Source organism: Mauremys mutica, chromosome 2 (assembly GCF_020497125.1).
Source record: "Mauremys mutica isolate MM-2020 ecotype Southern chromosome 2, ASM2049712v1, whole genome shotgun sequence".
NCBI classification, from domain to species: Eukaryota; Metazoa; Chordata; order Testudines; family Geoemydidae; genus Mauremys; species Mauremys mutica.
In genome coordinates this window covers 87,289,007-87,313,084 of record NC_059073.1, presented here as the reverse complement: position 1 = coordinate 87,313,084, position 24,078 = coordinate 87,289,007, and the positions used below count along the sequence as shown (strand labels likewise).

The following is a 24,078-nucleotide window of genomic DNA, read 5'->3' as shown; positions in this document are numbered from 1 at the left end:
GGTCTTTGGGTAGGGGGGCACTGGGCATAGGGGGCATGGAAGCACTGGGCGGGGAGGCGGTGTGGTATGTGCCGCAAGCTGCCCCCGAGGAGGGAAGGGGTGCACTGGCAGCACAGGGCTGGGTGGGCCAGTGTGAGTCTGGTGGCTGCCAGTTTGTAAATGGTGCCCTCGTGCTGGCCTGGGCCCAATTATCCCCAACCAGCCCTTCACTCCGGGGACTGACCCCTCCTGTCTCCCTGCGGCATGCCTCATTGCCGCCATGGGGGCCCACAAATATGTTTGACACTGGGCCCACAAAAGATTTATCTGGCCCTGCCTTCAGTCTAAAAAACTGGGCTGGAAAGCTCAAGAGAATACGTTTTCTTGTGCCAGCCCCAGTGATTCCTGCCTCCTAGTGGACTGAATATCCTACAAGAATAGCTTTTCTTCCAAGCTCAGCCAGAACAAGCAATGAAGGGAGGGTGGTAGGGGAAGGGGGTGAAAATGAGAAAGGAAATAAGAAATTTCCATTTATATTCACATTTTGAACGAAAAATATATTCAGAATTTTTCAAATTTCAAAGAATGGCTTGGACTGAGTTTGAGATTGGTTTCTGGTTATTTATTTTATCCAACCTTTTTATGGAATTCATCAATGTTTCTGTTATCCTTCCCAAATCACCCACCACAGTTCATCCATCTAAAATAGAGTTGTATCTCCTTAAAAAATACATCTTCTCTGCCAAGTTCAGGAGTCTAGCAAACAATCATTTCATGAAGATGATTGTTTCCAGGGGCAGCCTGGTTAAAACCATACCTTTTAAGAGGGACACTCTGTCTACCCAGCTGTTGCTGGGGTTGAGTGCTGGGAGTCTGAGACTGAATAACATTTCATCAACTTGTAATTTCATCATAAAACATGTCAGTGGGCTCACAAAAGTGTACCATATCACTCTTTGTCCTTGAAAACTACAACACTCTAGATCCAAACAACATTGCCTGAGCTACAGTCCAGTGCTAAGAGAATAGAGTTTGATATTTTACTTCAATAAAGCAACAGGATGATATTTAATCACCCAAGAGATTTCACTTGAAGTATGGTAGTATCTTAATCAAGATGCAAGATTCCTGATTTGGTTTGTTTTAGAGGGCCTCCATCAATGATTACAATATGCTGTAATGTACTGGATGTTAGTAAATATTGATAAAAGAAAAAGAAATCTATAGTAATATGGAAGATGTAGGACCCAATCCTGGTCCCACTGAAGTGAGTGGTAAAACTTTCATTGGTTTCAATGGGAACAGAGTTTGGCTTTTAAAGAGTAACCTTGAAAAAACTGTGACTCAGATTTAAAAATGTAAATCTCCATCTTCATAGATGCAGATGCTGAAATGCCAGGAGCCCCGGCTTCGCCACTGGATGTGGAGTGCTTGGATGCTAACAAAGATTATGTCATCATCTCCTGGAAACAACCTGCTGTTGATGGAGGAAGCCCCGTCCTTGGATACTTTATTGATAAGTCAGTATTTATGTCAAACTATACCTACTAATGTATTGCTGATCATTGTTATTCAACAGCCTAATCATAATTTAGTGGCATAAAATGCTATATTGTCATTTGTAGCTCTTCTTAATAGCTAAAAATACTGCTTTTCTTTTTCTGATTCAGACTCCTAGGGCCTAATTTTATTTCCATTAAGTTTAGTGGGATTTGGATTGGGCTTTTAATTATTTAGGAAATAATCTTGTGAGTTGCTCCTTACCCTGTACTCCTTTTGACTTCAGTTGGAGTCGAGTCCTCAGTACCATGCAGACAGTGCTCAGTAATTCTCAGAATCAGGCCCATAATGAGTCAGCCTGGGATTCCTTCTGCAGTATTGCCAACCCCAAGTATTCAAAAATCATGTCAGGCACCAAAAAATCATGATATTGGTTATCAAATAATATATGCTGAGTTCTTTATATTTGCCTTTTGGTTTCTGAACCTTTGGGGTACGCTCAAATCATATTGCCAAGCTTTTCTCTGCAAATTACTTTTTAAAAAAATGAGAGCTGAGATGCTCACATAATGTGATGAGTCAGTTCTGAGTTACCCCTGAGCCTGTTTAAACCTGATAAGTCATCCCTGAGCCAGAGAGTGTGATGAGTCATCAGACGCAATTTGCTGCAGGTCTTGTGATAAGGCCTGTGCCATTCAACCAGGGTTCAGCAAACCACGGGTGAGGACCCACCCACCTGATCCCAAAGCAGGTACATAAGCACCTAAGCAAAGCAGTCTCTCCACTCTCTTCAACATTATTACTTGGCTAGGAGCATTCTCATTGCTTAGTAGTTCTGACAGCTTGCCTGTGCTCCTGCTCTAGCTCATCCCTGTTTCCACACTAGCCAGTCCGAGCTTCAACCTGTGTCTGCTTCTGCCTCAGCCAGCTGTGCAGCTATTCTGACATGTAATCACAGGATTCTAGGAGCTGGGGCTTTATGGAATACACCAAATATTGTAAGACTCCTGATAAAATCATGAGAGTTGGCAACACTAATCAGTGATAGAATGTTGCTTATTCAGAAGTGTGTATAAGGATTTATAATGAGAGACCTAGACCGTGGGGCAGGTCTAAGTAGATCAGTGTTCAATTCAAGCACATTTTCTTTTGTTTGATCATTTTCCAGTGTCCCGTAGTGTCCTAACTGATATGAGCTTGGTCTAAATTCCATTCCCTCCCCACCCCCTCCCAGGAATTAAAAAACAACAGAACAAGACACTGAAAAATAATTAATTTTGAAACTGAACTAATATCAACAATGTTAGTCAACAATTCAGGTAACTGCTAGCTCAGCCACAGGATGTCCCTTATTGCTCTCTGGTTTGTCAATCCATAGAGGATGTTAATATTCTACTTTTAGCTCTATACTTTGTTTAGATCTTACAAATGCAAATATTCGTCACTATTCTTAAACCCCTCCTCAAGACTTATTTCTGCCTTGGTGCCTATAGTAAATTGTCAACAGATAATGGCCAGGCATGTGGTCAGCAGGGCTTACTGAGATCACTACTTCTTTTGTTTGTTTATATCATTTTAATAAATTGACTCAAAACCTGCTTATTGTGTATGTAACCACCTGTTCCCATTATTGTTACCTTCACCCTCCCTTCCATACTCTTTTGTTACATCTTGTCATAAATTAGACTGTGAACTCTTTGGGATAGGGACTCACTCTCTTTATCTGTTTGTGCAGTGCTGAGCACATTTGTTTTTAATTCTTTATATTGTAATAGTACCTACAGGCACCAATAGGATCAGGGCCCATTCGCTATCTGAACATAGAACAAGAGACAGTCACTGCCCCCAAAGAACTTACAATCTAAGATACACAAGACAGATAAAGGGTGGAAAAGGGTCCAGTGGTTAGGGCAGTTGGGACTCAGGAGAGGTTGGTTCAAGTCCCTGCACCACCCCAGACTTCCTATGTGACCTTGGGCAAGTCACTCTCCCTCTGCCTTAGTTGTAAAAGAGGGATGATCGTACTTCCTTTCTTCAGGGACTGTTCTGATGATAAATACATTAAAGAGAGTGAGGTGCTCACCTACTACAGGATGTGATACAATTAAATACCTAGGGTAGATAGATTGTCCCTGTTTTACAGGTAGGGAACAGAAGCAACAAATTTTCAAAGGTATTTAAGTGCCTAAAGATGCTGACTTTTGATAAGCCCTCTTGGTGCCTAGCCCCTAAGTGACTTGCCCAAGATTACAGAGGCTGTAGTAGAGCCAGAATTAAACTCGCATTTCCTGAGACCCAACCCAACACCTTGGCCACAAGACTATCATGCTGCAATCCTGATTGGGACCTTTGGGTGCTACTGTAATACAAACAATAATAGCTGTCAAAAAGCAAAGGCTTTCTTGTGGGTTCAGAGAACTATTTAGGCAGAGTAATAGCTACCCAAACAGTTATTTCAGAGGCAACAAAAATGTTAATGCAGCTGCTAGTTTATCTTCTTATTTATCATGTTCCTAGAAACTGGGAGGCCAATGAAGATAGGTCTTTGTCATGTTATATATCATGAGTGCAGATGGGCTGGCTAGAGCAGTGACAGATAAGACAAAATGAACCTGCCGTGCTGGGTTTCCAATAAGATGAACTGGCTTTTCCATAACTGATTCCCCACAAGGAAAAAAAACTTCCTTCAGTTCAAGCATGAGAGAAGTGCAGAGTTTCTTTCAGCTTTATTGTGCATAGAAAGAAACAAATTAATTAGACCACCAGCCTGGTCTCCTAAAAACCTCAGCCTCTCCTGAACACCTTCCCTGCTGCAAGTTACATTTCTCTTCCCCAGAGACTCAGGTTATTGGTGCCTGGTAGGCTCACCGGCATTTTGCCATGGAACTACTGCTGGACAACTAAGCCTTGCTGATGCACTGCTTGCAGTCACTGCCTCCCTTGATAATCCTGGCAGCATTCAATGTGCTGTCATGTCTGACTATATCCTAGAGGGGTTTTTTACCCTATCCCATCTAGTGCTCTGTGGGGTCTATCCACCTTGCCACAGAATACACAGCATATGTTTTATGTCCCATGAAGCCAATTATATATGCTGGATGTTCAGCAGAGGATGTAAATTTTCAGTGCAAAGGCAGAGGAGTTCATCTCCTATAAACAGGAAGGGAAGTTGTGTGTTTCGTTTCCCATGCTGAATCCGAAACTCTCACTGAACTTCCTGAGGCACACTTTAAAGCGTTTAATCAGTGAATAGTGTTAAATGTCTTTCACTACCTCAGGAAAGAAGCAATGCCGCTGCAGGGGATTTAGTGCCATCATTCACATAAGGTATTTGAGCCCTGAGCGTTTTGTGAGGCTGTTTTTATGTTGGCAATATGTGAAGCTGTTAGGCAGGCTGGTAGGATCAACAATGTACATGAACAGCTGTTTGGAGTATTAGGGGTGTGTGCTTGGAGTTCCCTTTCTCTTTCCATCGTTGGTACTACTTGAAATGTTTGTTTTTTCAGATGTGAGGTTGGCACCACTCACTGGTCACAATGCAATGAGACTCCGGTGAAGTTTGCTCGTTTCCCTGTCACGGGTTTGATAGAAGGTCGCTCCTATATATTCCGAGTCCGGGCTGTGAATAAAGCTGGAATAAGCATACCATCCCGGGTTTCGGAGCCTGTGGCAGCTCTGGATCCCGCTGACAGAGCTAGGCTTAGAAGTAAGAGTTTTTCAATATATTCCCTAAGACAGTTGTTCTCAACTAGGGGTACACATACTGCTGGGGGTACGCAGAGGTCTTCCATGGGGTACAACTCATCTAGATATCTGCCTAGTTTTACAACAGGCTACATAAAAAGCACTAGCGAAGTCAATACAAACTAAAATTTCATATAGACGATTACTTGTTTATATTGCTCTATATACTATACATTGAAATGCAAGGGCAATATTTATATTCCAAATGATAAAAATGAGAAAGTAAGCAATTTCTCAGTAAGAGTGCACTGTGATACTTTCAAATTGTTTCTGATTTTGTAAGCAAGTAGTTTTTAAGTCAGGTGAAACTTGGGGTACGCAAGACAAATCAGACTCCTAAAAAGGGCACATTAGTCTGGAAAGTTTGAGAGCCACTACCCTAAGAGGCTTAAGAAATTTTACTCCTGCAAGAATATATGCACATTTGTTTTGTAAGTCCTCAAAGTTTCCACAAGAGGGAGTAATGCAAAAACAAAATATCATCTTTTGTAAACTTGGATTTGCCAAGAAAAAAACCCCAAACTTGAAGGCTGAATCTTCTCGCCAAAGCTTGTCTTTTGTTATATGAAATACAAAGCTGTGTACTTACAGGAAATTGAAAAAAAGGAGTAGAGCAGTTTCCTGGAGAGTGCTGCTTTTGTTTTATTAGCAGATTCCATGAATAGTCTCTTGCTGTGTAGCAGATAAGGGAGCCTAATTCTGTCAAAGCCATGGAGTAACACCGGCATAAAACTGGAGTAGGCCAGTGGAGAATCAAGCTCAAACTCTTTACTTGAGAGTTAATGTTTTGTGAGTCACACTCCTTATCCTGTGGACTGCCAGTTTTGTTCCTTCAATGACAAAAAGGCCTTCCAAGTGCTGATGGTAGATTTTTATTTAAATGTTTATTTTTACTTCCAAGTATCCATCCCATGCCGAAACTCAAGCCTAAAGTCCAGGTCTTCCCACTCTATTCTGAAGTTTTTGTCATTAAAACAAGTCAGGGTGAGGGAAATACTGTACTGAACCCTGTCTTCAGTTGTTCAAATGGCATACGGAGCCACGGGAGTGATGTCACAGGGGTCGCCAGCCAGCGCTGTAGTCAGATGATCAAAATAGCCCACTTGAAACGAAAAAAAGGAAATGTTAGGGAAAGGCTCTGGCTCTAAAGGCCCAGGAAAGTTAATCGCCACCTTGCTCAGAGAGGAGATGTGCAACCTGGGACTTGGGAGGCATTGTTCTATTGTTTTCTTGTTGGGGAGAGTGGAAAGACAAGACTTGGAATGAGTGAGGAGCTTGTCCATGAGAAGGAAGCCTGATTTACATAGCATACTCCCCTCCTCTTTGTTGTCTCTCCCCTTCCTCACTTCCATGCTGCCCCTCGCTTAGTCTGTCTTACTCCTGGATGATCTTCTCTTCTATCCCCTTCTTTTCTTCCCTCCCTTCTACCTTTCATGGCCCTGCAGCAATTCAGAAAAGTAACTCAGCAGATCTGACTTTCATCTGTGAGGAGATCTGCTACTCCAAGGTGAAAGTACATTGAACAGGTTAATAGTCTAACAGGCAGAACAATGCACTGGACTGGCAGTGAGAAAATCTGGGAGGCTTTCCCAGTTCCTGGGTCAATCTAATAACCATTGCAGGATTTCTGCCACTTAGAATAAAATGTCTTCAGCCAGTCCATCTGCTGGGCAATGGACTCAAGCTTTCAATCTGGCCTTCTGTTAATGTAGTCCATTTTCATTATTGAAACCCTGTTGGCACAGGCTAGTTTTCTTGGTACAAATAAAGGAGGCTTACAGTGCAGCTAATGGGCTGCAGTGCACTACCAAATGTGTCCAGGATTTCTTAAATACTGTGTGTATAGTTTTTGTTGTTGTTGTTTTTAAACTGACTTTTGAATAATAACTCTAAAATCATTTTTTAAAACATTTGTCCAGAACATTCAGTATCTTAGATGGAGATTACATAAATCTCATGTCATTCCAACCATTTGCTTTGAATAGTAAATGAGTTACTTTTTCATTACTGTCTCACTCCTATGATAACTGTACCTTCTATTTCAGGTCATCCTTCCGCTCCCTGGACAGGACAGATTATTGTCACTGAGGAAGAACCTGCAGGTAAACACGTATCTTCTCTTAAAAAGGTCTTACCTGATGCTGATTGCAGACAATGGAAAGACTCCCACTGACTTCAATGGGCTTTGGCTCAGACCCAAAGTCCTTTACAGTTAAAATCTCTCTAGCTTAAATACCTTTGAAGTTAGCTGTCATGGCTTATGTTATTCAGGTCCAAATAAATAAACATAAAAACAATTTATGCAAATTCAGAAACAGTATTTAGTTATTTTTAACTCTGCTATTTTTTAAAGAAATCAGACTCCAAAACAGTGAGATCCGCATGAGATACTTGATTTATGCTTTCATCAGGATAATGATTCAGAAATTCAAATAAGTCAGTGCACATTTTTAGGAAATTTAAAATCACTCAGCTTTGAAATTATCTGACCTGATAGAAATAAGTCTCTTGATGTTTTCTCAGGAGCACCTGGGGCAGGGCTAGGGACTCGGCTAACCTAGCTACCTGATTCAAACATAAACTTCCTTCTCTTCTGTCCTGTTCTACAGAGGGTGTTGTTCCTGGCCCGCCTTCAGACCTCCATGTTATTGAAGCCACCAAGAACTATGTTGTGCTCAGCTGGAAACCCCCTGGAGAACGGGGTCATGAGGGTGTCATGTACTTTGTGGAAAAGGTAAAATCGTGGCATCAAAGTAAAGTAAAGTGTCATCTTCTTAAAAGTTTGCTCTGCCATCTTATCTAATCTTCCCAAGCTACTGTACCCTTTATACTGAGACCTTCAGACTATTGTCTTTTCCATATTCAAAGAGCATAACATGTGCACTCAGTCTAGATGACCTTTACTGTTGATTAAGGAAAACCACAGAGAAAAAAAGAACAAAGATAAAATCTCCACAAAAGTGAAAGCAGAGTGTGCCTCTCACTTGAACTACATCATGGGCCCACCTCTTAACAGATAGGCGGACTTTCTATATAAAGGTGCAGTACAGGGAAAGGAGGTATGTGTAGGATTCTGACCTGTGTAAATAAGGCTAGTCTTGTGGGAGGTCTGGGTTCACACTGTGGCTGGAGATGTTCCTCAGAAGGGCCATTTGGCATCAACTCTTCTTTTCCTTCTTCATCTGTATTCTCACATTCATCCTCTATAGTAATATTTTCATTGGCTGATAACAAGCACAACACATTTCTTTTCTAGTCATACACAATCATCAGTCTTAATTTTAGTGCCCTCTCTTTTCTGAATCTTTATGTTGTACCTGCTGGCCAATGTAATTCTTAATTTTCTCCCCTTTTAGCTCTTCCAGGTCTGCTACTGCTCCCCCAAATCCTCCTAACAATGCTTGTTTTTCCCCCCTCTTTGTTCCCTACTGGTCTAGGCGTAAAATCACGAGAGACATACTTTGTGGGTTCTCTACTTTGTGAATCTGGTAAATCAAATCTAATTAGCAAAGTACATTTAAAGAATGATGAATTTTCTGTACAGCGGACTGTGGTATACATGACAGAAGAAAATCTGCAACACAGCGTGGCAGGGTTCTCCCTCAATTTTCTACCTTCATGCTCTTTTAAGTGTCTGCACAAGAAAATGTTTTGCTAGCCCATTGAATGCTGGGTGACAGACCGCAGATGTGATGTGTGCTACTAACGTTTTCCCGAGGAATATTTGAAATTCCTCAAACAAATTGAAGACCATTTAGGTAACCCACATGGAGTGAACATATTCTTTATTTTCTCAATAATATTGGTAGCAGAAGTGTTCATCATATGCAATACTTCTGGCCACCTGGAATAAGCATCAGCCACGAATTCAATGCACTTGCTTTTCCCTGCCCCGCCCCGAAAAATCAAGGCCATATTGTGGCTGATCATGACCTAGCACATAAGGGAAGGGAGAAAGTGCAAGGAACCAGGGGCGGCTCTAGAAATTACACCGCCCCAAGCAGGGTGGCGCGCTGCGCCGCCCTTTCCCGGTCCCGCGGCCGGGGCAGAAGTGTCTGCGGCGGGTGCGCTGGTCCCGGCTCCGGTGGAGCATCCGCAGTCATGCCTGCGGGAGCTCCGTCCGAGCCGCGGGACCAGCACACCCGCCGCAGTCATGCCTGCGGGAGCTCAAGTGGAGCCGCGGGAAGAGGGGACCCTCCGCAGTCATGCCTGCGGCAGGTCCGCTCCTCCCGGGCTCCGGTGGACCTCCCGCAGGCATGACTGCGGAAGGTCCGCCGGAGCCAAATGCCGCCCTGCCGGGACACTGCCGCCCCACGCGCCTGCTTGGCGCGCTGGGGTCTGGAGCCGGCCCTGCAAGGAACCACCTCTACTTTGAAGCCCTTCACAGCAGCCTCCAACAATCACATTCTTTGGATTTAGAAGAGAGCAGGGACTGTACATTGCTAGTGCATTCTGTGCTGCAGTCCACCCTCAAAGGATGTTCTGAGTGGCCAGAGAGCTCCAAGAAGCACTGTACTGATGTTACTGCTTTGCCCCTCTGATTGTACTGGACACCTTTCTGTGAAAGATGCTTCTTTTCCCCTCCTGAAAATTCTACAGCCAAAGCAAGGACTGGAGTACTGATCTCAGGATATGATGCAGAATTGGTCCTAGCAGTGGCAGTGCTTCCTACACAAAAAGGATTCTAGGATGTATCAGCTATGATATAGTGAAAACAGGAAGCCTCTAGGAATGGTGATCACTTGGAGAACTCATGAGGTGGGAAGTCAGTCTATTTACACATTCTGAGGCCTGGCCAAGAAGAAGAATGTGGCTCCCCATCTTCCATAATAGCTGTGAGGTTGGTAGTCAGATGGAACTCCTTGGCAGTCTAGATTGTCTACTAAGTTCTGTGCATTGAATAAATCTGTCCTAATGGCTGTTTCTTGTTTTGAATGTAGTGTACTGCAGGCACAGAGAACTGGCAGAGAGTGAACTCTGAGATCCCTGTAAAGTCTCCTCGCTTTGCTGTTTTTGACTTGGCTGAAGGGAAATCTTACCGTTTCCGTGTTCGCTGTTGTAATTCAGCTGGCATTGGTGAGCCCTCAGAAGCAACTGAAGCTACTGTGGTGGGTGACAAACTTGGTAAGTGTATAGTCAGACATACTATCCTGTGTCTGTGGCTACCCTTTAAGAGCATCAGGTAGTTATTTTGCTTGAAGCAGACACATGGATGCTCCATAATTGACACAACTGTGAATGGTAGACAGTGATTTGTTCTTTATTTCATTGTTCATTGTGACTTGAATTGTGGATCCTTTAGTATATATTGAGGTGGCAGATGCTAACCAAGGGCATCAAAGACTTCAAATAATCATGCAAATAACTGCAAAGACCACAAATAATAATAAAAAATTGGCAAATTTTTTGGATAAAAAATGTTTTATTTCATTTGAAAATTTTCACAGAAAAGTATTTCCAGATTTGACCAGCCCTAATTGTTTTTATTTTATCAAATTATGCAATCTAAACCAAAACTAAATCTTATACTTCTAAAGTTGATACAGGGACTTCTTGTGGAGGAAAATCCAAGATAGTAGCCACAATAGAGTAACGCTGGCTACTTTAGAAGCTTTAAAAGTTGAGGGCTGAATTCTACTCAGAGTTGTACTAGTGTAAATTTGGAATATAGAAACTCAGATGAAGTCATTGGAGTTGCTTGGATTCACACGTTCATAATCAAGAGCAGAATGTGATCCTTATTTTGATGTTGGTAAATTTTACCCTTATTGGTCACTAATTTATTTTTATTTGTCCCCCCAGATATTCCCAAAGCCCCAGGCCGTATTATACCAACCAGGAATACAGATACCTCAGTGGTTGTCACTTGGACAGAATCTAAAGATGCCAAGGAGTTGGTTGGGTACTATTTAGAAGCAAGCATAGCTGGATCTGGCCATTGGGAACCAAGCAATAACAATCCAGTGAAAGGCACAAGGTAGTGGACATAAAAACATGGAAAGCAGGTTTGCTGGTCCCCAAGCATGGCAAGTTTGTTTGCTGCTTTACCTACTTTATGGCTATAACAATAATAGTATAACTAGTATTGTGGTAGCAAACTAAGGTCTGAATCAAGACTGGGGCCACATTTCACTAGGTGCTATACAAACATATTAAATCATGGTCTTACTTACAAGCTAATTTGAATTCAGAGGCAACAAATAAGTGTAACAAACAAACAAACAAACAAAAAAGGGAAGTGGCAGCAAGCAAGGGAAGAACCAGAGTAATAAATAGGTTAGCTATTGTACAATAGTACAAAATAGTAAGATAAAGAATGAGTGAGCTTGCAAACTTAGAAAACTAGATTGCATGGTGTTTGGGAGCAAAGCTCTCAATTTTGAAGGGCAATGGTAAATATTTCTAGAACTGTATAACTAATATGACACCAGCAAATGTGCCTGCTTTCCCTCCAACTGCCCTTCCTGTCACTGCTATTTCATTTTCATCATCAAAGAGACTCATGAGCACATTAGAAAATTCCATGCTACATTGCAAATGTACTAATTCCTTGCATACAGAACTCACATCCTTTATTCATACTAAATTCATTCTGTCAGTCAATGAAGTTACTCCAGATTTACACCTTCATAAATTAAACCAAAATTTGTCCTAATAGGAATTTTGCCTGAGTAAGAATCTAAGAATCAGGCCCTTAATTAGCAAATTCTGAGCTGATCCTGGTTACACTGCTGTAAATCCAGAGAAATTCCATTGAATTCAAGGGAGTTATTGAATATTTATGTTGTAATTGGAAGCCAGGTCTGGCTTATTATGACTCATTATAGTAACTGATTAATATTGCTAACATTACAATTATTAGCCACCATGATAGAGAATTATTATTTATTTGTATAACTAGCATGCTTGGGTTCCACTCAGCATTGAGGGGCTTTTGTTGTATTGAAGACTTTACAAACACAGAGTAAAAGATGGTCCCTGCCATGAAACGCTTACAACCATTACTATTTATTATGCGATAGTGTCATGAAGATGTTGCCTGGGCAAAAATGTACATCAACTTTCTGTCCACTATTGACTCCTCTATTTAAACATTAAGGAGGTTACTGTGTGATGTTTAGAAGCAAGAAATTGAAGTTGAAATTCTGACATCTTTTTTTCTGCTCTTATTCTCTATAGTTACTGTAACTTTCATGGTTATTGTAATTTTTCAAGTATGGTTGAAGACAAATTCTAGCAGAAACTCATACTAACCACATAACTTTACACCTAGCATTATAAGCATGGCACTGAAGCAGACAGGTCTAGGTCTTGCAAGTCTTTGTGATGTACCCATTGAAAAGTACAAGCGTGAGCAGAGGCTACATGTGGGTGCAATTAAGTCTGTGTACTCCTCTGCACTGAGCAGAAGGAAGCTACCCCCTGACACAGCAACTCCCATACTCTCATAAGCTCAGGGAAAAAAGTGATAGGTGTTAGAGAATGGGCATGTCTCCGGAGACATGAGTTCGACCCTTGTTATGCAAATGGGGTGCTTAGCTGTGCCCTCCATTCTTTGACCTTTCTCCTCCTAGTAGGCAGAAGTAATTGATTGCTTACTGAGAAGTGCTCCTTGCCCATCACATTATAACTTTTACGTATCCCTGCCCTGCCACTATCCATACTTGGGCTGTGCAAGATCAATCCCATAGGGGGTTAATATGGCAATTAAATGAATATTTCATTTTTAAAAGGAGCAATGATCATTAACTTCTTCACAAAAAGTAACATGCTCATTTTATTTTTCCATATTTCACCTCTGTTTGCACACTTCCATAAGCCTCACTTTTATGAGACAGAACCCTTAAATTAGCATAAGAACTGCTCACATACAGATCAGTTTCACAGTCATTTCCAGACATTATTATTGAAACAAACCTACTTGCTTCCTTGAGATAAAATTTCATATTAGCCTTCTTGCTGATATCCGAGTCTCCTTTGTATGTTGTCTCACTGCAGTGTAGCTACTAAAGGGGTGAAATCCTGGTCAATGGAAAACTCCCATTCACTACAGCAGGGTAAGGGTTTTCTAAGTGTTCCTTTACTGTTTTGCTTTAGATTCATTTGCCATGGACTCCTCACTGGTGAAAACTACATTTTCCGAGTCAGAGCTGTTAATGCAGCTGGACTCAGTGAATATTCACAGGAATCAGAGGCTATTGAAGTCAAAGCAGCCATTGGTAAGCTATGTTCCATTGCCATGGTCAATAGTAAACAAAAAATTGAATGATTCCAGAAAGTTTTTTTTCAGCAATTATTTGTAACTAATTATATTGTTTTACAGTATTGTCCACAGATAATGATTTTGCCATTGGTCATATCATGTGTAATGCTTCACAGTCATACTTTTACAGTCACTCAGTCACTGCGCACTTGTAGATTGTTCATTTTCACCATCCAGGCTTCCTCAGATGTTATTCATGAACCACTGTATGAAAATGCTGTTAAGTTCACGTCATAGTTACGCTGGAAAATGAAATGCCAGTCTAATTTCATATTGTGATATAAATCACCTCTAATACACATCATCCTGCGTAAAGTCAGTTCCTAAATCTAAGGGCTTGATTTATTTTCATACCTGAACCTACTAATAATGCTGTCGTTCTCTTCTGTAAACCTCCTAAAACCCTGTGCATCCTCCATACTGTTGATGAGCTATTTCTGTTTTGCCTGAACTAACATAAGGAGACTAATGAACTCACTGAACCAGAATAAATTGTATGTTTTCAACATTCTAACTCTATTTGTATCAAACTGACATACCTCCCAACCTCAGAAGACAAGTGTGGCAGAAGAAAGAGGCACTTCTAAAGATGAGCTGAAACGATCACAGATATGGGTAAAAGGATCTAATCTTAAAAGAAGTGTGGCAAGTGACAATCATTTTACTTCTATTAGCTTTCCAGATTATGGACTGTCACATCTGTGCTGTAAAATATACACCATTAAAAAAAGCGTTACTTGTAGTGAGAAGGTTGGGAGATACTACATGCTTTTCACTTTCTTGTGAGTCGAAGCATATCATAATGTCAGCAAAAATCATGTTTATTCATGTCCTGCCTGTGTTGTTCTTTGTGGTCATTTCTTCATTCTGTTGAATAAATGAAGAAAAAGGAATGATGTCTAATTCAAAATGTCTGTTATTTTCTGGCAATTGCAGGGGGAGGATTGCTTCATGGTGTGTGTCCTGAACTGAGTGGTAAAGCTGGTGGACTAACAGACTACACTACCTCCTGGGAAGGCATGCATGAGTCCTCCCAGCCTATCTTTGACACAGATGCTTTGCTAAAATGCAATGCTAAATTTAACAGACACGTGCTACCCAGTAGCTCTGATAAGCTGAGGCGTACAGGATTCAGTGAAGTAAGAGAAATGGTTAAGAATGTTCCTACACCTTCACCACAGAAGGGAGCTGCTAAGCAGGCAAGTAAGACTCAACCTGGGGACCCTTTGGCATTGGAGAAAATGAAAGAGAAGAAAGATATAGGTGAGAGCTAATAAATAGATTTCACCATTTCAGCACATTCATCTCAGACAATTTTCATCACTTATCATCCAAGTCACAATGGACATTCTCACCAATGATGCATCTTCCATCAAATCCATTTACATGCTCAGCTTTTCATTAAGGGTTATTATGCATGGAATGGTACGGGGGACCATTTCCCATACAGTGTGTCTGTTGACAGCAAAACACTTAAAAATCATTTATTAATTTAATAGCTTGCTTTACTTTACTTTATATATTACAGCTATGTATCCAAAAATATCATGACTTCTAAATCACTTTGGTGGTATTTCTGAGGATAGCAACAAAGCTTGCATTGCATTGTCAGAGGGATTATTGATAGAGTTATCCTTGATTTCAAAGGCAATAGGGTTTTTTCTGCGGGTTTCCTTTACTAATTAAAAAAAGTTTTTGCTGACTGGATGATGAGTTATTCTGGAAGAACATTCAGCAAATGAGGTCATTCAAAATTCTATCTGAGCTACATCCAAAGTGAGACAAGGAGTTCCTAAGTATTGCCAACAGCTGACCAGTGGTAAATACTCTGTGTACAAATATTCCACTGACATGTATGTAGGATATATTGTAAGAAGATGGGTGCAGTTGCAGGACTGAAGTTTCATGCTTTCTATGTTGGTTTAAAAAAAAAAAAAGAATTGTGCTCCAGATATTTTTGAAGTAAGCTCCAGAAACAGGCCTCTTCCATTTCTGACCAGACAGCTGTGGCTATAACTGCTTTCCTTCAGTAAGGTAAGTTTACCCAAAGGGTGCAATGATATCATTATAACATTAAGAGACCAAAAATGAGGAAGTAGGTGGTGTTGCATTACCTCTTTTCTCATCATGGGACTGTGGGATAAAAAAGGAACTAAAGAAAAAATTGAGTGTGGGAAAAAGTTTGGTTTCAGCAAAAGAAAACAAATCATTGCATCTCCAAAATTTTGCAAGTCTGCTATGGTTAGTTTTAGTTTCTGATCTTTCACTGTATTGAAAATGAAACCTGCTCACTTATATGAGAGCTGCAGTTGCGACACACACTTTCACTGTGTATCAGCTCGTTTCTCAAATATCAAACACTGCTGTATAACTAATGCTTATGTAGCTTAGTTTTTTATTGGGCTTATGGAGGCCTTAATCCTGCATTCCTTATACCAGGAAAATTTCCATTGACTACAAATGGAGTTTTTCCTGACAAGATGGGAAAGCCAGACAAATGCTTATTTGACTAGTAGAATGATTACTGCCTATTCATATGATGTTCATGTTGACACAGCTGCCCCATCTCCACCTTATGACATCACTGTACTTGAAAGTGTTCATGACTCAATGGTGCTGGGATGGAAACAGCCTAAAATCATTGGCGGAGCTGAAATTACTGGCTACTATGTGAACTATCGTGAAGTGATTGATGGAGTTCCTGGAAAATGGAACGAGGCCAACATTAAACCAGTTAGTGAAAGGGCCTACAGGGTAAGAGGTTAATTTTCATATTGCTGAGCATGCATCAGAAGTATATATGTAACAAAACAGATTAGGAAAAACAGCTTCTAATTCATTGTTTCCAGTGGATTGGGATGTTTATGTCAGAGATACTCCATAGCAAACAAAAGCTAGTCTAATATTTGCTTGGTTTGCTCATTCTTTAATGCCACAGATATAATAAGAGCTATGCTGTCCTTTTTTTTGAAGTATTTTGGGTTCCTTGATAGAATGGTGCTATATAAGTGAAAAAGTATTATTACTCTATTAAATGTGACTCAGAAACCTGGTCTACAATTTAATAGAGGGTATTCAGCTTTTAAAAAGATGTGTCATGTCCTAGATGGTTAATATGTTGCCCGCAATGATTTGTGATGCTACATCAGGTATATATTAGGATGAAAAGTAAAACAACTTATTCTTCTAGTCCTTTGCTTCTTGTCAGTGTTTGTTTCTAAAGCATGATAAGAGTCACCAGTTAACACTTCTTGGATGCAGAGGGTTTGTATATAAATGTTTAGTGCCATACCCTGCCCTCTGCTTTGTGGGTGGGAGTAGAGTAGGGTAAGCTTTTTCCTTTTTCCTACACTACACAGCTTTTAGCAACATGGCTGTGTCAGTACAGCCATGCTGCTAAAAGTTGTGCCATGTTGCCTCTGTTTGTTGGCTCTCCAACAAAAAACTTCCACCCTCAATGAGCGGCATTTGCGTTGTTGGCAGGTAGAGTGACCAGATATCCCGATTTTATAGCGACAGTCCCAATTTTGGGGGCTTTTTCTTATGTAGGCTCCTATTGCCCCCCACCCCCTGTCCCGATTTTTTTACACTTGCTATCTGGTCACCCTATTGGCAGGAGAGCGCTCCTGCCAACAATGTGCTGTTCACACTGGTGCTTGTCGCAGCAAAACTTTTGTTTTTCAGGGGAGGGGAGTTAACACCTGTGAAAGACAAAAGTTTTGTCATTCAATTGCCAGTGTAGTGTAGACGTATCCTAAATGTGTGAGTACAAATTATGGTGCATTCAGTAAGGCTGTGTCTATACTGCCACTTTCAGTGATTAAACTTTAGTCATTCAGGGGTGTGAAAAAACACCCTGCTGAGCGATAAAAATTTTAGCACTGAAAAGCGCCAGTATAGACAGTGCTCCCGGTGATAAAGCTACCATTCCTTGTTGTTTTTTATTGCCAGGAGAGCTCCCCCACAGCGATAAAGCATGACTACACTGCCCACTTCACGCCACAGCCATGCTGTAACATGGGCAGTGTAGACATACCTTGAATGTACTCATCAATCTACAAACTTATCAGTTGAACAAGCTACAAACTATCTTTCAGTCTGGCACCCATCACCATAGTATTTAAGAACTCATGTCACCAATAGAAGCTACACGTGCCCAGCGTCTTTGAAAATGAGGCCATTAGCACTTAATAGAGTATGAGGGGGTTGAGCCACTCCTGTGCTGACTGGCTGTGGCCTAAAGAAGTCATGGTTTGGGGCTAGATCCTGATCCAGCTTGCAAGTATGCTACCATCTGCAGCACATAATTGCCAGGGGTCAATACAGCTGCTTTTCAAATGAGTGCCAGCGTACACCCCACTGCAGGGACAGCTCCTACATCAGCAGGCTGAATTATGTAATTAACGCATGGCTGGTGACACTCTGCTCTCTACCTACCTAGCACAATGTTTAACAGTAAAAAGAGTGTTGGGTTTTTTTGTTTTTTTACAGTTTATGCACCTTTAGAACATTCATAGGCTAGGTCTACACTACAGACCTATATTGGTATAACTATGTCACTGAGCGGTGTGAAAAATCCATACCCCTGAGCGATGTAGTTATATCAACCTAACCCCCTGTGTAGACAGTGCTATGTCGATGGGAGAGCTTCTCTCCTGACATAGTTTCCCCCAACAGAGCTTCCCCCTCTGGGGGTTGATTAACTATGATGATGGGAGAAGCTCTGCTGTCAGGTGTAGTAGTGTCCTCACTAAAGAGCTAGACCAGTGCAACTGCACCACTGTAGTGCTGTACATGAAGACAAGCCCATAGTCTCAAGTGTTCCTCAGTTTGCTCAGAAGTGGCTGCCTATAGAAGGTATTGCCCAGGTGTCAGTGCACAAAGGTAGCTTTTGTGGTGCCTTTTCATTCTTAAAAAATTGAAAAGAAATGAAAGTATACATAACTGATTTTTAATATTGCTTTCACCTGTTCATTGTACAGGCTTTATAAAGAGGATTTGTATCCTAGAGTTTACATATGTGACAGTCATCAGTATAACCTCCTTCTACAACTTTAAAGCAAGGTTAATGAGTATTGTTTTTATTAATCCTGCAGATTCACAATTTGAAGGAAAACATGGTATACCAATTCCAAGTGGCTGCTGCTAACCTAGCTGGGGTCGGCACACCCTCCCCACCTACTCGATCCTTCAAATGTGAAGAATGGACCATTGCTGTTCCAGGTAAAAATCTAAACAAAACATCAAAGCTCAGCATCATTCAGTGGAGCATACCAAACCTACACTCTACACAAAATGAAAGAAGAATGCTGCTGGCTAGAACGGTGTTCTGTTCTTATTCTGAGCAGGCTGCATCCTGAGGTCTGCTATGGGTTTGCTGTTACACCTGCTGTGTGCTCTCAGTTCCACTTCCAATAGAAGTCAATGGAAGTAAAGTTGCTCTGCACATAAGGCTCTTCACTGCTTTGCAGAGTCATTTACACCTGTGCAAAGTGGGTGTTAAACATTGCTCATTTGATTTGGTAGCATTTAATACCCACTTTGCAGCTAATTGTTTATTTCTTTTCTATTTAGGTTCCTATACTACATCTATGCCTGGTGTAAATGTCTACACAAGGTGCCAAGGCAGTGAAGAAACAGGCCCTTTAGCCCTGTCCTAAGCATGTCAGTTCAGGGCCAGATCCAATACCCACTGAAGTTAATGAGAAGACTCCCACTGACGTCAATGGTCATTAGATCAGGCTCTCAACAAATGAATGAGTTTAATAATTAACTTATCTCCCTGTTATTTGATGAGGCTGGTCATTTATGTTTGATTGAGATATTGTAGGTTAGAAAAAATGGAAATTGGATCATTTTGGGAGCTAGTTCATTTTGAACATGGTCAGGACTGTATAAGTTCACAGGTACAATGGAGTTGTATCTACTTACACCCACTCTGAATTTAGCCCACGGTCTTTTTGAGATGGTACATTTTTCATTTGTTTTATGCAATGGCCTGCTTGGGGCTTTATTTAATTCACAAGATTCCAACTTTTTTTTTATCCTTTAGGACCGCCCCATGATCTCTTATGCACTGAAGTTAGAAAAGACTCTTTGGTTTTACTGTGGAAACCACCAGTTTATATTGGCCGTAATCCTATAACTGGTTACTATGTTGATGTGAAGGAAACAGAAGCAACAGACGAACATTGGAGGAGTGTCAATGAGAAGCCAATTGCAAATAAATTCTTAAAGGTAATCAGTTTTGGAACGAAATTCAATTACACCAGTGCAACTTCTGTGAAGTCAGTTCTAGGTATGCCATTCTATTTTGGTAGTGCTTCCTTATAGTTTTAGACTTACCAAGCTATGTTGTGCCCTCAGTTACACCCATGTAATCCTAGCAGAGTCACATAGGGGTTTAACTTGGAAAAGACTTTGGCCCAATAAGTCTAAAAATAAAAGAACGCACTGCCAAAGTGAAATGGCATTCCTAAAATAGGTTATAACACAGATGTATCCTCTGTATTTCCTGACTCAAAGGTGAACACAAGTGGCAAATCACTGAGGTGTGTGCTGTGAAAATATGACAGGATGACTGGTTTTAACATAATATACCCTGTCATCTCATTTTTTTGAGTTTGTAATTTAGATGGCTAGGCTATTATGGTACATAATTTCATGGAGCAATTTCTAAATATAAGATTAACTGTATCTTCAGTCTAAACATTCTTCCAAGAGTGTACAAATGTATACATATATTTGAAATGTGTATATTTCAAAGGTCATTTTAAAAACCGTCTCATTTTAAAATGTGATCTTTGCTTGTGTATTTTTAAAGGGACATTGGAATGTAGTGTAGCCTCAAACTGGATGTTAAAATCATTATAAGCCAATAGAGAATAACATCCAGATTCTAAATATCTATGGTTTGAATTATTGACTCTGACTACAACTTTTTTTAAAAGCCAGAATTGACCTGCAGTATTTTTGTTCTGCTGCTGCAGAGGCAGATGGACTGCAAAAGAGTTAAAAACATCCTGTTCCCAGAAATGTGCTAACATCATTGATAACATCATCAAAAATGCTGGCTAAACTCAAGTAGCAAACAAAAATAAGTTATAGTCATGTTAGCTTGGATGGGAGGGACATGAGGAAAGTGGAAGTTTCCAAGGGAAAAAAGAGGGGAAAAAAAAGAGGAAGATATATTATTGTCAAGTCCCCAAACTAGTGTTATAGATATAGAAGAGTAAAATGAAGTGCTCAGTAGTGTACTGTGCTTCTCTACTTGCTTGTTCTAGGTCAGTGGCCTAAAGGAAGGTGTCAGCTATCTATTCCGGGTGCGAGCAACAAATCAGGCTGGTGTCGGGAAACCTTCTGATACCACTGACCCTGTCATAGCAGAAACACGACCAGGTTCGTTTACACTCTTGTTTTGCATCTGCATTAATACAGGTTCATATTTATCAGACATGCTCATAACCAGAGAATACACACAAAGGAACTGAACCCATCTGTCCTTCGATGTATTACCAATGCACCAAGCCCTTTTCCTATAAAGGATACCAGTTGAGTGTGACTCTTTACCTCCTTTATAAAATACATTTTCTGAATACACTTGAGTGGCCCATACTATACATATACACAAATAGAATCATAGAATATCAGGGTTGGAAGGGACCTCAGGAGATCATCTAGTCCAACCCCCTGCTCAAAGCAGGACCAATCTCCAGACAGATTTTTTTCCCCAAATGGCCCCCTCAAGGATTGAATTTACAACCCTGGGTTTAGCAGGTCAATGCACAAACCACTGAGCTATCCCTCCCACCTGGATAAAATATGGTAAAATAATAATTGTGTGCAATTGCAGATAAATACATAACTAGAGGGTCCAGTTGTTCCCCTAGATCAGGGCATGGAGTGTAACTTTCACACTTAAGTTTTACTCTTCCCCAGATAGAAGGGAGATCAGCTGCTGCTGCCATGGCAGCTCATATCCCTTCTGTCCCTTGACCCACAGAGAGTTCGTGGGGAGGGGACAGGCTGTGAATGGGCCAAGGAGAATGTTCTTTTTCTCCTTTGGCACCAACAGTAAATCCTTTCACAAGTTGACACAGACACCCTCCTTGCTGTGGAGACTACCTTTACAAGGAGAGCCCAGGGCAGCTGCTGATTGGAGAAACGCTTGCAGCATGGCTACAATAAATACACAGTGCTAGAAAGGTGTGGAGAGAAGCAGGGACCCCAAGAATCACTGTGGAGGCACAGAATCCCCACCCAGCTGGATCCAGAGCTCCAGTGGATCCATGGGTTTCATATAAGTATCTGTGGTTTTGGACTCTGGACCCCTGCTATTTCCACAGAGGACATAGCCCTTAATAAAACAGAAAAAACATGGAGGAATCTCTATGAGTCTCCAGATCCTTTCCATTGGTATTTCCATAGGAAGAGGCTGTTGGGCCCATAGATTTTTAACCTACTCATAAGAGATAGTACTGTTGTTAGAACTGACACACAATACATGAAATTAATAAGAACAAACACAAAAGTAAAACATCTAAGACGCTGAGGTTCATGCAGGTATAGTTTTTTGTGCCGTAAACACACACTGTAAGAGAGGGGAGGGATAGCTCAGTGCTTTGAGCATTTGCCTTCTAAACCCAGGACTGTGAGTTCAATTCTTGAGGGGGGCCATTTAGGGATCTAGGGCAAAAAATATATAGTTGGGGATTGGTCCTGCTTTGAGCAGGGGGTTAGATGAGATGACTACCTGAGGTCCCTTCTAAACCTGATATTCCATGATGAAAAATATACCCCCAAAATCTCCTTAAAATACATAATTTAGTATAAGATAAACACATTTAAGGCTGCAGACTAGTTCTAGGAGCTCCTTGAGCCATTGGGACTTTTGGCAGTAGCCAATGAGAGCAGGACAGGGCCCTTGGGATATGTCTACACTTCAATAAAACATCCCATGTCAGCTGGCTCAGGCTATGGGGTTAATAAAATGGCAGTGTAGACATTTGGGCTCACACTTGGAGCCCTGATTTTGGGATCCCATGGGCGGGGGGAGGATTCCAGAGCCCAGGCTCCACTAGTGCCTGATGTCTATTCTGCAATTTTACAGCCCCACAGCCTGAGCCCTGTGATCCCAAGTCAGTTGACGTGGTCCTGCTGCAGGTGTTTCAATGAAGTGCAGACCTACCCATAGAGTCCTATTGTTCTGACATCGGGTTACGCACAATGGAAACATCTTATTCGTGAAATAAGAATTGGATGAACATTTGCCCCAAAGTTTCTGCTTCCCTTTGAGGATTAATGCTTAGCCTTCAGACTGATAACACAAGCTTGTCATGCAATAGCAGCCCCCACACATATCAAATAAGGATCCTCACATCTAATTTCAGTTCCAACAGACTGAGAATTGAAGCACTCATTCAGAGCTGGGGATACTTTACCACCTGCAAGGAGATTTAGCCACATAATTCCCGTTGAGATCTAGGATAGCTGCAGTAAGGTGTGTGTCTAGAGTAATAGGGCCAAGTTTAGCAGAGAACGCCCACAGCCCTTAACGCTGGGGGCAGGGCTGCAGAGCTGCACCCTGGCTGCTACCAGGGGTATATGGGACTCTTGTCTCAGGATTTCGTTATTGCTCAGGGGCACAGAGCTGGGGTTGGATTCCAAGTCCACAAAGCAGGAGAGTCAAGATTTGGCCCAACAAAGTTCTCCGGGAAGCTCAGGGCTAATTAATCTTGTAGTGACTTTGTTGTCACATACTTTTAGCTCAGATCTGTAAATATGGTCTCTGCCAAACTACACTTCTTATGAAGGGTTAAGAAAAGACAAAAAAAATCTCTCAGGAAGGCAAAAATCTGGTTAAATATGCTTTCTCACTCAAACCATACAAATCTCAGGCACAATCATGACATTTTAAAATCTGGTCTCAAATCTTCTGGAAAGGTAGTTTCCCAACTAATGTTGGCGTTATTAAGATGTTGGATAGATGCAAAATATTATTTTGGTCAGATGTGTCTCTCTGGAGAATTCCTGCATTTTGCAAATAGAATTGCAATGTTACTTTTGGCGAATAAGTCAGAAATATCAGCAGGAGAGCAAGATCTCTAACCCAAGAGGAATAGAAACTTAAATAAATATACTGAAAGAATTATTTCTGTCAGTAGGACTGGAGGCAATCTCCTATTTCCAGCATGTGTGGGTAATATGGTCAAATATTTTGTATTTTTTGTTTCTAATTTGCCAACTATGTACACTTTTTCCTTATAATGTTTTAAAAGGTAAAATAAAATAAAACAATTGGCCCAAACAAACAGCAAACCCTCAAACAAACCTATATCTTTAGCTATAACTTAGTCTTGATTTCATCAAAGTGATTTCATTGTGTATGTTTTCCACAGAAAATCCCAGGGCTCTGAGGAGTATGCTTTAATCCTTTTTCAAATCCCATTGTGCCAGCCCCCAGCTCTGATACTGCTCACTGCAAAGTAGAATTAGGTCCTGATTCTGCAAAATCATCTGTGTGGGCAGACCATTGCACCTGCATGAAGCACCATTAACTATAGTAGGACTCTGCCCAGACATAAGGTCTACCC

General features: G+C 41.1%; 1 protein-coding gene across 3 annotated transcripts in view; it reads left to right on the top strand.

The window, feature by feature from the left end:
* Positions 1-24,078, top strand: part of MYOM1 (myomesin 1) — a 157,122-nt gene that overhangs the window by 94,934 nt on the left and 38,110 nt on the right. For all 3 annotated transcript variants that reach the window (XM_045004129.1, XM_045004130.1, XM_045004131.1), the window contains 12 exons: positions 1,358-1,499; positions 4,986-5,185; positions 7,269-7,325; positions 7,833-7,957; positions 10,164-10,347; positions 11,026-11,200; positions 13,321-13,442; positions 14,423-14,749; positions 16,044-16,240; positions 18,583-18,709; positions 19,539-19,723; positions 20,770-20,884. In XM_045004129.1, the coding sequence (XP_044860064.1) occupies positions 1,358-1,499; positions 4,986-5,185; positions 7,269-7,325; positions 7,833-7,957; positions 10,164-10,347; positions 11,026-11,200; positions 13,321-13,442; positions 14,423-14,749; positions 16,044-16,240; positions 18,583-18,709; positions 19,539-19,723; positions 20,770-20,884 (1,956 nt within the window). The remainder of the gene's footprint in view (positions 1-1,357; positions 1,500-4,985; positions 5,186-7,268; positions 7,326-7,832; positions 7,958-10,163; positions 10,348-11,025; positions 11,201-13,320; positions 13,443-14,422; positions 14,750-16,043; positions 16,241-18,582; positions 18,710-19,538; positions 19,724-20,769; positions 20,885-24,078) is intronic.